The 16,504-nt window shown below is 41.5% G+C and overlaps 1 protein-coding gene across 3 annotated transcripts in view; it reads left to right on the top strand.

Annotated features, from left to right (window-relative positions):
• Positions 1–202: 202 nt before the first annotated feature.
• The window catches only part of LOC113019660 (uncharacterized), a 28,094-nt gene continuing 11,792 nt past the window's right edge, over positions 203–16,504 (top strand). For 2 of the 3 annotated variants that reach the window (XR_013903976.1, XM_080294311.1), the window contains exons 1-7: positions 203–407; positions 2,853–3,197; positions 9,074–9,406; positions 9,484–9,582; positions 9,927–10,253; positions 13,181–13,510; positions 15,866–16,195. Coding sequence is in view for 2 of the 3 variants with exons in the window: in XM_080294311.1 (XP_080150437.1) it covers positions 371–407; positions 2,853–3,197; positions 9,074–9,406; positions 9,484–9,582; positions 9,927–10,253; positions 13,181–13,510; positions 15,866–16,195 (1,801 nt within the window). In the remaining variant the exon portion in view is untranslated. The remainder of the gene's footprint in view (positions 408–2,852; positions 3,198–9,073; positions 9,407–9,483; positions 9,583–9,926; positions 10,254–13,180; positions 13,511–15,865; positions 16,196–16,504) is intronic. The other variant, XM_080294313.1, reaches the window with a different exon arrangement.

Raw genomic sequence — 16,504 nt, 5'->3', positions numbered from 1 at the left:
GTTCTTTAAACAGTTAAGTTACAAGAGGATACAAATACTTATCAGGCAACACGTCCTCAGTTAGTTGAAATAACACGTGAGAACAATAAATGTATAATTTTCTGTAGTAACCCACAAAATGAACGGTAATGTAACACTCATCTTTGACTTTTTCACTAAAGTAAAACGTCACTGCTTCCACTTCTAGTTGGTTGTAATGGAGGCGGAATCAACTGGATCCGCTCTCTCTGGCCCAGAATGCTCCCTGTAAAACAGAAAGTAACCGCTCCTTTGTGTGTTAGCAGTAGCTGCAGGTGTGTTCAGGTGTCGGATCGTTCGGTCAGCAGAGGATTTATCGGGACTTTGTGCTGGATTTAGTGATTTTTACAGGATGGGGATGTTGCTGCTGTTCTTGCTCATCATAAACGGTAAGAAGATCACCCTGAACGCTGTTTCAACGGAGACTGTTACCTGCAGCAGCTCCGCATTTTGATCATAGTCACGCAGGTAAACCCGCGAGGTGCCAGAATATTACGATTTAATGATGAGTGGCTACACTTGTAAAAGTATGATGAATGGTCAGAGACAGTCCAGGACCCAGAAACAACTACCGAACACCTGAAGCAAGGAGAGAGTATGCTAAAGTAGAAGTTTTCCACCTAGGGAAAATATGGGCGTGACTTCGCTGAGGCCAGGTGATCAACAGATTTGAAATGATCTGAGTTCAGGTAATGTAAATTACTTCAGGTCTAAAACCTCTAAAACCTTGTGATAATAACAGTTTATAAGAAACATGACAAGATCATTATCCAAACGGTTTAACGTGCGCGGTGTTCTATACAGGCACTGGAGTGGACAGCTATCTCTGTCTGCTGTCGTAGAGGCAGGTACACTCAGCAGTCAGAGTGAAGTATAGTTGTTTTGTTTTTTTTTATTTTATTATTTTGGTCAAAAACAAAATGAACAATGGATTTTGGGGTTAAAAACACAATGGGGGATGTTCAAGTGTTGAATGAACAAATTAATAAATATATATGACTTGTAGTATACCCTAACTAAATAGATGAGAAGACAATATTTTATAACTTGTATGTGGGCTATCAATATCAGTTTTTTCACCTTAAGAATCAGCAGCCTTTGGTGAACAATGTCTCTGTCTCTGTGCTAATCTATCTAAGACACATAATGAGACAAAAAAAGGCTTCATTTGCAGAGTTTGAAACCTCTGAGGAGGACAGATTTGGTACCCTGAACAAACATAATTCATGGCACCGGTAAAAGGTATATAAAAAAAAAATCTTGAATCATGAGGGTCAGGAGGCTCATGTCTAAACATCACATGGTTTAGGCAATATGACAATTCGAAAACTTGTCCTGTTAGAGACTTCCAGCAATGATTTAGAATAGCATTTCCATTGTATTGCTATAGAAAGTGGGTAGACTTTGTTGCTTTCAGACGATTTGCCAGAAATGTGTAACTCCCACAATAAATACAGTCACATTTTCTGACAGCCTACAAAAACACCTCTGTTTTGATGTATAATTTGTGTGGGCAGAGTGAAAATTGAGCGAGTAAGAAGAGTTTTTTTCAGACATGAAAAACTGATTCAAAAAGTTAGAGTGACACACTCCAAACGGAGCTCCATATCTTTTGAAAAATCCTCATCATGGCACCCAAAACTTAACAAGATATTTTTGGAAAATGCTAAGAGATGTGAAAAAAGTTGAAATATACAGTAATAACCCAATAACTGGAGAACATTTTAAAGTTGGAGTGGTGTTTGTACGTGAACGTATGCGTAAGTATTTAAGCTTCAAAAACAAGCAAGTTTTAGCAGAGTATTTGATGTTTTCCATTCATTTTTATGGTGCAGAAAGTCATAAAAAAGGTCAATATTTGAACAATTATAGAGGTCATATACACTAAAAGATGTACCCAGAATTACCAGAAATAGCAGAATATTTTACAATTTGAACAGTAAAAGTAGCACAAAAGTTGTGGTATTTCATTGGCAAAAAATACCAAACAAAAGCAACTTGAAAATGAAAAATAAAGAATACAGATATGAACTCAATAGTGTGAATGCCTTTCAGCATTCACACAGTTAGTTTTATTGATAGCTTTACTACGTAGGTGTCCATGATTTATATTAAGCCTAATACAGTTAGTGCTTCATGTCCACTTTAAACACAGTGACTGCAGGTCCTCCTACAAGTGGTATCACTAATGCAGTTCACCTCCACAGGAATTACAGTTAATATAACCACGAGCCATAAAAACAAATAATATCATATACTATGTTTGACTTAAGTTGTTTGGCTGTGTGGGTACATTTTAACTAATGGTAAACAGTTTAAAATGAGCATAGTTATTTTAACTTACCATAATGTTATAAACTCTGCTGTGCAGATTAAAATTCATTTAACTTTCCTTTCATTCCTATTATTATTCTAACGTCTTTCTCCAGGTCTGTGATGCTGCCTAACAGAACTTCAGTGGTCACAATATAAACTCCTTTTACAGTGTGGAGTTTGTACCCATGTGAAAACCATATTCTCCTACAGCTGCTTCTCATTCATCTGAATTGCCGTGTTCACTTCAGAGAGAAACTTGTAAATTCTGCACTTACACTGTGTTATTTTGGTTAGGACATCGTCCCTCATCAGATCTGCTTGTTTTTGACCAGCTAATTAACACTTGTTCCACTGTGGAAATAAATAGGTGTGTCTGTAGTTTCTTGGCATGCAGAGATTTCAACTCCCTTGAACACATTTTTGAAGTTGCTACCTTATTTTGATTTGCCCCACTTAGGAAATGAGGGAGTATTTCTTTTCAAAGATTAGTTCATGACTCTCTATGTGTGTCCTCACAGTTTCCCAGCATGCTCTGGCTGTGGTGGAGGTGAATGAGGGGGAAAGGTCTGTCCTGTTGCTGTGTCTGTACTCAGGTTTTATACCTGAGGACTCCACAGTGATGTGGACTCGCAGTGACCTCGATCCCAATTCAGTCCACCTACGACAAGAAGGAGGAGACAATCTTAGAGGACAAAACCAGCGTTACAGAGGGCGCACATCAATGAATCGTTATGCTTTAATCACAAATGACTTCAGCCTCACTCTGACGAAACCCTCAAAGACTGACAGCGGCAACTACACCTGCTCCATCAGTGCTGGAGGAAAAGAACGGAGACTGGGAGACATCCAGCTGCAGGTCAAAGGTCAGCAACAAACCCAACACTGGCTGTAATTACAGGCCAAATACAATACTGTAATCAGAGGTCAAACTGAAGCAAATTATTTCCTCAAGTGTTCTAAAACTACTGATGAAACCAGCAGCATCATTTAGCACAGACCTAACCTCAGTGGAAGCATGAAGAACAAAACAGAAGACAACTGGATCTTACTGAATCATTAACATTTCTTTTAGAAGTGTGTCAGAATCTGTGATTTTATGGACCTGATTTCAAAAACCTTCAAAATGATTTCTGAGTAGTTTGTAACTGTAGCATCATCTCCTCAGTTCCAGTTTAGTTAGCATTCAAAAGAAATATAGTGAAAGATTATTATTATAATACACTGCTCAAAAAAAGTGAACACTTCTGCACTAATGAATTAGACTAACTATTCACTTTAGCTAAAGTTATTAAGTTAGCTAAAGAGTTGGGATGCTGTGTAAGACATACATAAAGCTAAAATACAAAGGTTTGGGCACTGTTTTGCATGTTTCCCTACTGTAGGGGTCTCTGCAGGCATACAGGGCTCTGAGAGGGTACAAGATGACAACTTTTGGAATTCTACTAGAAACAGTCGATCATATTTGTTTGTCAAAGCATATAGGTATTTGTTGTGCCTGAAAATGAATAAATAAATGAAAATGAATGAAATGAATGAAAAGCTGAATCCAGGGCAAACTACGCTAAATTTGCATTTTTAGCTAACAGCGACAATAAGCATAAACGTTACTGAGATTGTGGTGTTCAACAGTAAAATCCCTCATGCCCAACTCTGTGCTGCCCTGGGTTCCTTTGCTAGCTTTTCTTGTGACTATGTCAGTAACTTGGGTGTACTGCTGGATAGCTCGCTCAAACTCGATAAGCAAGTGTCTGCTGTAGTGAGATCTAGCTTCCACCAACTGTGCCTTATCTCTAAGGCTGGGCATTATGTTCCGCATGAGGACCTGGAGAAGCTTATTCACGCTTTTGTGACCTCCAGGTTGGATTATTGTAATTCCTTGTACTACGGTTTTCCCTCTTCTCTTCTTCTTAGACTGCAAACAGTCCAAAATGCAGCAGCCCGCCTCTTGACTGGTACCAGGAAATTTTGCCCTATTACTCCTGTTCTAGCTAGCTTGAATTGGCTGCCTATAAAGTACCGTATTCAATTTAAAATATTACTCCTTACATTCAAAACTATTAATAAATTAGCGCCAAGTTATCTTAGTGAACTTCTCAAATCACATACTCCTGCTAGAACACTCAGATCTGCCACTCAACTACTTCTGACCCAATCCAGATCTTGGCTGAAGTCCCGGGGTGACCGTGCGTTTGCTCTGGCTGCCCCGGTACTGTGGAATACCCTTCCTCTTGACCTCCGCGCATCTGATTCCATTGCACTGTTCAAATCACGACTAAAAACCCACTTATTCAATCTTGCCTTTCCCTCTAGTTAATATTTCTTTTATGATTTTATATTATGCACTTTTATGCTCATTTAAATTCTTGTTTGCTCTGTACCTGTTGCTTTCCTATGTATCAGTGACAGCTACCTCCTTGCATACTTAGTACTTGCTTTGGTCCAATTTCTATTATCCTCCTCCTATTCTCTATCTTACTTGTTAAGCACCTTGACATACCCTTGGTTTTTAAGTGTGCTTTGTAAATAAAGTTTATTATTATTATCATTATTACTGTACGGTAGGGCTGCTCGATTATGGCAAAAATAATAATCACGATTATTTTCACTGAAATTGAGATCTCGATTATTTGACGATATTTATTTAACAATAACAATGTGTTGAATAATGACTTTAAAGATTGTCAGAAAAAAATATTATAAAACAGTGTGCAAATACTGATAACAGTGCAAATGTTTGCAATATAAGAAATAAATGAAAAATGTAAACATCTAAACGGGTGGCTGTAGCTCAGGTGGCAGAGCAGGTCAGCCACTAATCAGAAGGTCGGTGGTTCAATCCCAGGCTGCCTCCTGGCTGCATGCCAAATATCCTTGGGCAAGATACTAACCCCATGTTTGCCTCCTGGTGGTGGTCAGAGGGCCCGGTGGCACCAGTGTCCGGCAGCCTCGCCTCTGTCAGTGCGCCCCAGGGTGGCTGTGCCTACAATGTAGCTTGCCATCTCCAGTGTGTGAATGTGTGTGTGAATGGGTGAATGACTGAATGTAGTGTGAAGCGCTTTGGGGTCCTTAGGGACTAGAAAAGCGCTATACAAATGCAGGCCATTTACCATCTATGTTTAGTGAACTTTGCAGTGTTGCTCTGTGGTGCAGCTACAACACTGTAGCAAAGTTTACACACTATCTCTACTTGATCCACGTCTGACTCCGCGAACCCATAATGTTTCCACACCACTGAAGTTTTTTTACCTCTCTTTTCAACCAACTGCAGTCACTCTCCTCTCCAAATAACTTCTGCTTAGCTTTCCGAGCTTCCCTCGGGTCCTCTTAATCAGCGGTCCCCAACCCCCGGACCTCGGACCGGTACCGGTCCGTGAGTTGTTTGGTACCGGGCCGCGAGAGTTGAGGCTCAGGTGTGAAATGTATAGTTTTCAGGGTTTTTATCGGTTTTCAGCGTTATTTTGTTATCGTTTTTATTGTTTACTCGGTTTTCCTGGGTCTTTTCACGTGTGTTATGAATAAATTCGGTACCGGTACTAGTTTTATTTTGTTGTATTTATCCGCGACACCTTAAAGGCCGGTGCATGAAAATATTGTTGGGCATAAACCGGTCTGTGGCGCAAAAAAGGTTGGGGACCGCTGCTATTAATTGTGACACGTGTTCGAAATGCAGAGAGGTGCGCTCGATTTGCCACACAGAGCAGCGCGAGAGTAAAGCACAAGGGAGGGGCTAATAATCGGCTCAGTTATGTTTAATGATTGTTGAAAGCCCAGATCGTAATCGAGATTAAAATTCGATTAATTGAGCAGCCCTACTATACGGCTATCATTTGTTAACATGACGCTTGTTCTTATACATGTAATACATTTATTACCAATCTGAGAGTTTATCCGCTGGTCATTCAATTCAATTCAGTTCAATTTTATTTATATAGCGCCAAATCACAACAAAAGTCGCCTCAAGGCGCTTCATAGATACAGAGAAAAACCCAACAATCATATGACCCCCTATGAGCAAGCACTTTGGCGACAGTGGGAAGGAAAAACTCCCTTTTAACAGGAAGAAACCTCCGGCAGAACCAGGCTCAGGGAGGGGCGGCCATCTGCTGCGACCGGTTGGGGTGAGAGAAGGAAGACAGGATAAAAGACATGCTGTGGAAGAGAAACAGAGGTTAATAACAGATATGATTCAATGCAGAGAGGTCTATTACATGACGAATGACTTCTGAAGTCTTAATTCAGCTCAAGATGCTGTAGATTCCCATCAGTAACACTTTCGGTCCGCTAGTAAATAGTGATGTGTCGGTCGGGAACGAAACGGCTCTTAGAGCCGGATCTTGGAAGTGAACGACGCAGCTTTTTTTCTTTCTCTCACCCTCTCTCGCACGTTTTTCCACTTCACTCCGGATGTGAGCCTTGTGCTTTGCACTGGGAAGAGGGGGTAGGGGCGCTAGTTACACTCGCAGTAGCATAGGAACAGAGCGGGGGAGAGAGAGAGGGCGAGGGACAACAACGTCACATTAGAAAGGTATAGTAATCATCCACAAGTATTTTCAGTTGCAGATGATAAAGGATTCAGAAAGTTTATTCATGCAGGCCCATATGACAGAGAATATGCATCTTCTTTTTGTTTTCATATTTTAATTTATATTTAATTGTGTTGTGGTTTGCAGTGTTTTGTGTTGTCTCACTTTAAATTTGTTTAAAAGGAAAAAGCTGAAAATTTAAATAGTTAAAAGCTGAACTGTGACTAGTTGGTTTTAGTATTATATGATTTATTTATTACATTTTATGTGGAGTGAATAAACACGTACGAACACCAAAACACGTACGAACACCAAAACACGTACGAACACCAAAACACATACAAACTCCAAAACACGTAAAAACTCCATAGCACGTACAAACTCCAAAGCACGTACAAACTCCATAGCACGTACAAACTCCATAGCACGTACAAACTCCAAAGCACGTACAAACTCCATAGCACGTACAAACTCCAAAGCACGTACAAACTCGTACAAACTCCAAAGCACGTACAAACTCCATAGCACGTACAAACTCCAGAACACGTAAAAACTCCGAAGCACGTACAAACTCCAGAACACATACAAACTCCGAAGCACGTACAAACTCCGAAGCACGTACAAACTCCGAAGCACGTACATACTCCATAGCACGTACAAACTCCAGAACACATACAAACTCCGAAGCACGTACAAACTCCGAAGCACGTACAAACTCCAAAGCACGTACAAAACACAACAGAAGTGCTCCAGGATGCTAGGGGCAGTGTTGAGCTTTGTTACCTAGTGGCTGCACAAGCCAGCAAGTATCAATGACCGGATTTGGTGTGTGGTAGTAACAGGTAAATAAACTTTTTTTTTTTAATTATTTGAATATATATGAGTGCTTGTGTATTAATACACAAACAAAACACATATGCTTTCAATTGTGTAATTTAAGTGATCCAGGTAGCTCTGTTTTGGAAGTTCAGTTAATGCTAGAAATGTGTTTTGGAGTTTGTACATGTTTTGTCTCTAGGGGCCACCGTATATATTTATATATAAACATATATAAATAAAACCAAGTTTTTTTACATTAGTAATTCCTTTTGTGCATAATTTTATATTATTGTTAATAATAAATTAACTAAAGCAACAAAACAACCTGAAGAGCCGGTTGGGAGCCGAAAGAGCCGGCTCTCCAAAAAGAGCCGGAAATCTCATCACTACTAGTAAAATGTAGTTCTATCAATCTGCGCTCATTAGTCTTGAAGCGGAACCGGATGTAAGTCCCAAAAAACGGAATTTTGGAACTGAACTTGAATTGTAGAACTGAAACTGAATGGTGAGAAATGAATCTGAAATTATTCGAGAGCTAAATTTTTAAAGGATAAAATACAGTTTCAAAGCAAATGAATTCATTTTCAAAAAATAAAATTCAATTTCAGTTTAGTGATGATCATTTTAAAACCAATAAATTGAATTTCAAGTTAGGTTAATTCATATTCAGTTTTTAAAAGCATTTATTCAAGTTACAATTCAGATTCAATCCGATCAATTCAAATTCAAATTTAACTTATTCAAATTCAGTTTCTGATGGCACAGATTTCTGCCCATAGCCATGTTGCATCACAGACTGTCCAGGAATTGGCAGATGCTTTAGTCCAGGTCTGGGAGGAGATCCCTCAGGAGACCATCTGCCACCTCATCAGGAGCATGCCCAGGCATTGTAGGGAGGTCCTACAGGCACGTGGAGGCACACACACTACTGAGCCTCATTTTGACTTGTTTTAAGTACATACGTCAAACTTGGATCAGCCTATAGTGTTTTTTCCACTTTAAGTTTGAGTGCGACTCCAAATCCAGACCTCCATGGGTTGCTAAATTTGATTTCGATTGATAATTTTTGTGTGATTTTTGTTGTCTAGGATGTCTTATTTTTGTTTTCCCTTTATTGTTTTGAGCAGTGTATGTGTGCTCTGGTTACATGACAGAGTCAGAGGTAAGGAATGTAGACATCAAGTGTTGCTCACATTACCATCAATATGACTGCTGCTACTTCAAAATGTGATGTTGTGACATTAGACTCATGTCAGCTTGTGTGCAGAGGGCTGTGTTTACCACACACATTTCTGTAAATATGTAAATAAATGACATTCTATGCATCACCCAGCACAAAACACTCAGAGGAATTTTGCTGCTTCTACAGTTGATGTTATGGTTTCTTGTCCTCTCAGACCAGCAGGTGGAGGTGACGGTGAGGGAAGGGTCAGAGTCTGTCATCCTGCCCTGCAACACAACACCTGACCTGCCCAAGAACACCACAGTGGAGTGGACTCGCTCTGAAGTTGGACTCATCACAGTCCATGAGTATTCTAACAGAAATGATGACTTTATGACTCAGGACGAAGTTTACAGAGACCGAACAAAGATGAATAAAGACCTGCTGAGAACTGGAGACCTCAGTCTGTCCCTGAAATACCCCACAGAGAGAGACAGTGGAGGATACATCTGCACCATCTACAGGGACAAAGACATCCTGAGACAGAAAGTAGTGCTGCAGGTCAAAGGTCAGTGCTCGAGATACAGGTCAGTGGTTAATATTGTGGATACAGGTCAGAGATTAAAAGGTTGTTTTTTTTCACAGAACCATTTCCACCCTGGGCCACAGCTCTCCTGGTTCTCCTGGTTCTTCTTGTGGTTTTTGGATGTCTTTTATTTAATTTCCGGCACTATTTCATGTCAGGTGAGTGTCTCCTACTACACTACCCATAATGCTGATGGTTAACAGGTGTCCTCTGGTGGTCTTTTGACTGTGTTCAGAGCAGACACATGAGGTCTTCATGGTTTCTGGTATTCATCAGCCCCAGGCTGAGGCTCAGTCTGTCTGTTCTTCTTCATCCAACATGTCTGCAGCACTTTACAGGACGCTGCAGACTAGTTACCAAAGAACGAGTCAGGAACACATCAGGAACAAATTGAGACACAATCTGACTGAGACTAGAAGACAAGGAGGGACAGGGAGGTCATGTGACCGTCAGTAGCGCTTCTACTAATGTGTTATATTCTTTTATGATTTGTTGTCCTCAGATTACCAAAAGGTGGAGGTGGATTCAGGGGTGGAGTCTGTCCAGCTGCCCTGCAAAAATATAGTTAACTTTCTTAAAGACACTAATGTGGAGTGGAAAGACAGAGACAACAGGATGGTCCATGTGTATGAGAATGGCTCTGACCAGCCTGGAGAACAGCACCAGGATTACAAAGACCGAACAAAGATAAAGAGAAACCTTCTGAAACCTGCAGACTTCAGTCTGACACTGAAATTTCCCACATACAGAGATACAAACACCTACACCTGCACCATCAGCAGGGGGGGAAACATCCAGATAAAGAAACAAGTGGAGCTGAAAGTCAGAGGTCAGTGATGTAGATACAGTTTAGAGCTAAAATAGTATTTCTCTTTGTTTTTCATATGACACCCAGTTGTGACCTTTTCTTTAGTCTGATTTCTTTATTTTTGCATTCACAACTCAACAATGAAACCTCAAAGCCAAGGCCTGTAAAACGCTGTTACTGAATGTATACTAAGTGGCCTGGCTTCAGCTGGTTATGGCAGATGGTATGAGTTAGAATAATGATAGGTTGTTGAGTGTGTTTTTCTTCTAACCCTGCCACTTTGAGTTAGGGGAATGGAGACATTAAAGTGTTCTCTCAGGTTAATCACATCTGAATTTATTCAGAAGGAAGTACAGGAGAAATCTCTGTCTTTTAAAAAGATTTAATTTGCTTCGGCAATTGGAATTAAAACTTACAGCGCTGGACCTCGATGTGAACACAGTTGTCTGCCTCACACTAGACTAGGGCTGCTCAATTAATCGAATTTTAATCACGATTACGATCTGGGCTTTCAACAATCATTAAAAATGACTGAGCCGATTATTAGCACCTCCCTCATGCTTTACTCTCGCGCTGCTCCGTGTGGCAAATCGAACGCACCTCTCTGCATTTCGAACACGCGTCACAACAATTAAGAGGACCCGAGGGAAGCTCGGAAAGCTAAGCAGAAGTTATTTGGAGAGGAGAGTGACTGCCGTTGGTTGAAAAGAGATAAAAAAAACCTTCAGTGGTGTGGAAACATTATGGGTTGGCGGAGTCAGACGTGGATCAAGTAGACATAGTGTGTAAACTTTGCTACAGTGTCGTAGCTGCACCACAGAGCAACACTGCAAAGTTCACTAAACATAGATGTTTACATTTTTCATTTATTTCTTATATTGCAAGCATTTGCACTGTTATCAGTATTTGCACACTATTTTATATTATTTTTTGACAATCTTTAAATACATTGTTATTGTTAAATAAATATCGTCAAATAATCGAGATCTCAATTTCAGTGAAAATAATCGTGATTATCATTTTTGCCATAATCGAGCAGCCCTACACTAGACATCCACCCTGGCAAAGCAGCATCTTGCCAATCTGTAAATTCGAACAGGGCATCTGTTTTTGATGCTGAGCAGGTTACCACAGAAGAAATATCCCTCCTACTTTATTTCGTGTCTGTCTTTTAATTACAGACTAGAAGTTTCACCACAAGCATGAAACAATACTTTCTCCTAAAGGGAAACAGTTTTAAACATCATATTCTACTGAAACTACAGGACAATGTTTTCTGTGACCTACCTCTGCAACAGAAGGCTATGTAACCCACATAAAGCTGCTGGAATATTAAAATCATTGTTCAGTGGTGATTTTGACATGAAACAATATTTCTGAGGAAATTTGATTTATAAGTAGCGACATCAACAATTTGCTACTTCATTCCTGAAGTTTTGACGTGGAAGAAAAATTATTTATTAATTAATGTGTTAATTCAGGTTAGTACAGCTTGCCTCTAAAGGACTAAAACACTTTGAGGTTCATTCAAATTAATGTTTTTATTGAGGTCTGTTCAGTCTAAAGCCAGAGTTTTTACCATTTCTAATCTGATAGATCACCATGGTAACTGATGCTGAACACATCAGCTGGTCTGCAGCAGGTCATGTTCAGAGTTTGAGGCTCAAAGTGTCCCATTTTCACTGATTGTTTCCCGACGACATGCTTCACGTGTGATATGGATCCTCTGCTGAAGGAATCTGCTTTCTATCCACAACCTGTTGATCCGTGTCTGACTAACAGCAGCGCAGGAAGCCCTGCAGTTACAGAGAAACTGTCTGAGTCGCATTGTTGCTGCAGTTTACCTGCAACTGCTGTGAAGAAAAAGTCTCACTGTGTTTGTGTTTGGTCCTAATCTGCTGCCTGTCTGTTTGACATGCTGGATTTCCAGCTGATCGATGACAGATTAGAAACTGATCAGTCTATTGATCACACAATATTCCATCAATAGAATTGATTGGACTTTGATTTGTGTAACAAAGTGATTTCCACGTCTCCTTCATGATGTGACAGTGTCAGAGCTGAATGCACTGGTAGAGTCCATTACTGCGTTCCTCTCACGCTTACTTGCAGCTCCACTCTTGTTTTTGTATTTTTTGCTGTGATAATTATCTTCATGAGGGCTTCTAAGCAAAGAAGGTGCCACTCAGTCAGTTTTCTTTGTGCAGAAGAGTCACGTGATGCATCAAATGCCCCTTTTAATGTAAATGAGCTCAGAGCCTGAAGCAGAAAATCTTGTTAACAGAGAAGGAGGATCTGTCATTGGAGTTTAGAATTTGTTTAATTCAATTAAATTTCATTTATATAATGGTAAAAGTCATCAGTCAACTCAAGGTGCTAACGCCAGTTTGTTTGTGTTGGCTGTTGCCTGGATATGTTGAACTTGTGTCATAGAAGTTTTAAATAAACTGCAAACACCTGGTGAGCATTATTTGAAGTTGGTGACGTGCTGCAGCACAGAGAAACGCTCTGGTCAAACACCTAAGCAGTCTCTGAAGATGGGTGTGGTTGCTCATGTCTTATATGCCTCACAGACAAGGAAAATTTCTCAACACACCACGTGAGTCTATACCTTTAGTTCAGCTTATCCTTGAAAACATTCCCTTCAGAGAGAAAGAGAGAGAGGATTACAACCGTGTTTTCTACTTAGCCATTGCCTAACGATTTATATCCCAAGTCCTCCCTCCTTCTTCCCTGAGATAAGGATAAGATAAGGAGATAAGGAGTCTCGCTGTCTGTTTTACGTCTCACATGAACTTATAATGGCCCCGCTGTGAGAGTGTGTATGTGTGGTAGAGCAGCCAGCCCAACATGTTTTCAGAGTAAATATTTAACTTCATCAAGTCAAAGAATGGTCTCAGTGCTGTTGTTGTCTGTACAGCTCATGTTTTGCTTTTTTGTCCCCTCAGTCCCTCAGGTGGAGGTGGATTCAGGGGTGGAGTCTGTCCAGTTGCCCCTCAAAACCATAATTCACTTGCCTGAAAAAGCTAAAGTGGAGTGGAAGAACAGTTCAGGCAGGATAGTCCACGTGTATGAGAACGGCTCTGACCAACCTGAAGAACAGAACCACTGTTACAAAGACCGAACAGAAATGAATATAGACCCACTGAAACCTGGAGACCTCAGCCTGACCCTCAAACACCCCACAGACAGAGATAACTCCACCTACACCTGCACCGTCTACAGCACAGATAAAAAAACAATCCTAATGAAGAAACAAGTAGAGCTGAAAGTCAAAGGTAAGAGCATACTTGGTTTTCACAAGTATTTAATATAATGACCAGCTGTGACCTGCACTCTTGGTTTCTGCTTAGAAAAGAATAGAATTCCATTTATTGTCACTTTACACATGTACAATGAGATACAGAGCATCTCCTACTCAGTGCAGACATGTGAGAAAAGAAAGGGGGTGAGGTGCACAGTCCTGCACCACTAGATACATATGAAGTGTATTAAAAAAATAAATACCTAATGTACAATTATACAAATCTGGGATTTTTGTTGTGGGTCAAACTGCAGTCGTGGGTGTAGAGAGAATACAGGAGGGGGCTCAGCACACAGCCCTGTGTGGAGCCGGTGCTCAGTGTGCGAGTGGAGGAGAGATGAGGGCGGAGTCTTACAGTCTGGGGCCAGTTTGTGAGAAAGTCTTTTATCCAGGCACATGTGAGAGGAGGGAGGCCAAGAGTGACCAGTTTGGTGATGAGGATGTCCGGGATGATTGTGTTGAAAGCTGAGCTGTAGTCCACAAAGAGCATTCGGACGTAGCTTTGCCGCTGTTCTAGGTGACTTCTGTGGATCTGTTCGTGCGATATACAAACTGGTAGGGGTCGATGTGCTGAAGGGTTAGTCTCCCGAAGCATTTCATGATTACCGGTGTGAGGGCCAGAGGGCGGTAATCATTCAGGCTGGAGATGGGAGACTTCTTCGGCACTGGGATGATTGTGGCTGATTTTAGACAGGATGGGATGGCTGCCTGATCCAGTGAAAGGCTGAAGATTCTGTTGAAGATGAGGGTGAACTGGTGGGCACATGCTCTTAGTACCTTGCCAGGTACTTCGTAGTGGACCGGCAGCTTTCCTGCCGGTCCACTACTAGGAACACATCTGAACGATGTGGGAACCAGGTGAGGATGAGGATGGGAGCAGGGCTGAAGCAGATGTTGTAGTCTTTCAGAGTGGGCAAAGAAGCTGTTTATTTCCTCTGCCAGCTGCACACTCAGGTTTTCTGTTTTCACAGTGCAGCCTCTGTGGTTTGTGACGTCTTGTATGCCCTGCCACACACCCTGTGTGTTGTTGCTGGACAGGTGGGACTCTATGCTTCCTTTATGGTCTGTCTTGGCTTTTTTAATTCCCCTTTTCAGATCAGCGGAGCAGCCCTGTACAGAGCTCTGTCACCTGACCTGAAGGCAGCATCGCGGGCTTTGAGGAGTGTGCGGATCTTGCTGGTCATCCAGGGTTTTTGGTTTGGGAAAAGCCAAATGCTTTTGTCCACAGTCACATTCCCAATACAGAACTTGATCCAGTACTGATCCTGTGAAATCTTCTAGGTCCTGGTGTTCAAATATGTCTGTGTGAAGCAGTCCTGCAGTTTGGAGAGAGCATTTTCAGGCCAGGCTGTCTTTGTGGTGGGCCTGGCTGTGCGTCTGAGGGGGGTGTAGGTTGGGGAGAGCAGGAGGGAGAGGTGGTCGGACTGACCGAGGTGGGGGAGGGGTATGGCTCTATATGCATGCTTGATGTTGGAGTAAACATGATCTAGAGTGTTTTCTCCTCTGGTGGCACAGTTGACATGCTGATAGAACTGTGGGAGTACAGTCTTCATGTCAGTCTTATTAAAGCCACCTACAATTATGTGAACACTGCCAGGGTGGCCCCCTGCTGTTCATAAATGGTGTTCAGCAGGATGGAGAGCGCCGTGTTTACATTGTCGCTGGGTGGAATGTACACAGCCGTGATGATCAATACTGTTAGCTCTCTTGGTAGAAAAAAAGGCCGGCATCTTACCGACATGAACTTGAGGTTCGGGGAGTATTGACTGTTTATTATTGTCCCGTTGTTGCACCAGCTTTCATGCACGTAAATACAAGACTGGTGCTGGGTACCGATGTCTATTAGGTCCTGGCAGGTGTAGCGAATGTTACACTCGCTTGAGTGTTACACTGGGAAGTAGCCAGATATTAAGTATTCATAGGTCAAATGGAGAAATGTGCCTTTTTATTACTGCATTTGATCAGATTGAGTGAGATTAATAGCTCTGTTCTAAACATCTGAGGTGAGGACTTGAGGACTGAGTGAATTCTTACTGGATGAAGCCAAACGATTATTCTCCCCATTGATTCACACACTCAGATCCTGGATAATGGAGAAAGTTGATTATCTCAGTCCTGGTATTACTGATAATGACTGATGATTACTGACATATCTACCCTATAATATAAAGCGCTTTGATGCGACTGATGTTATGTTAAGCCAGCTAACGCAAAGAAAGTGGAGCATGTCAGAGCGGAGCCAGTCAAAGATAATTCATTCAAAGAAAACCAAAGAAAATGTGCTCAGTGCTGGTGCTGTCTGTCACATTATGCTTTGTTGTCCTCTTAGTCCCCCTTGTCGAGGTGGAGGATTCAGGGCTGGAGTCTGTCCAGCTGGCACACAAAGCTACACTTAACCTGCCTAAAGACGCTAAAGTTGAGTGGACGGACAGTTCATACAGGATGCTTCACGTGTATCCAAGCAGCTCTGACCAGCCTGAAGAACAGGACCGCCGTTACAGAGGACGAACAGAGATGAATGAAGACCTGCTGAAAAATGGAGACCTCACCCTGACCCTGAAACACCCCACAGACTGGGACAGAGGCCCCTACACCTGCACCATCTACAGCACGGAGGGAAACATCCTGATGAGGAAGCAAGTGGATCTGAAAGTCGGAGGTCAGTGCTGCTCCTCTGTGTGTGTGTCTTAATCTGTTATATTATTTAAAGCATTAGTACTTCTGTTGGTAGTGTGAATCCAAATAGAAAAAAGCCATTGGTAGGCTGTAGTTGTGGTAGTTACTCCTCAGTGGGCAACATGAAGGAACCTTTAAGGAACAATGTAAAGGTAGAAGAACTTGACATGAGACAAACTGAGCTTCAGATTCAGAGCAAGCAACAAAACACTACCAGTAAACACAATCTGACCAACCAGTTAGTGTCACACAGCTCAGTTGGAGCAGACGGTCTTTTGTTTTTCGCGCTCGA

The sequence above is a fragment of the Astatotilapia calliptera genome, chromosome 3, assembly GCF_964374335.1.
Source record: "Astatotilapia calliptera chromosome 3, fAstCal68.1, whole genome shotgun sequence".
Taxonomy (NCBI): domain Eukaryota; kingdom Metazoa; phylum Chordata; class Actinopteri; order Cichliformes; family Cichlidae; genus Astatotilapia; species Astatotilapia calliptera.
This window is presented reverse-complemented; position numbering and strand designations above follow the sequence as displayed.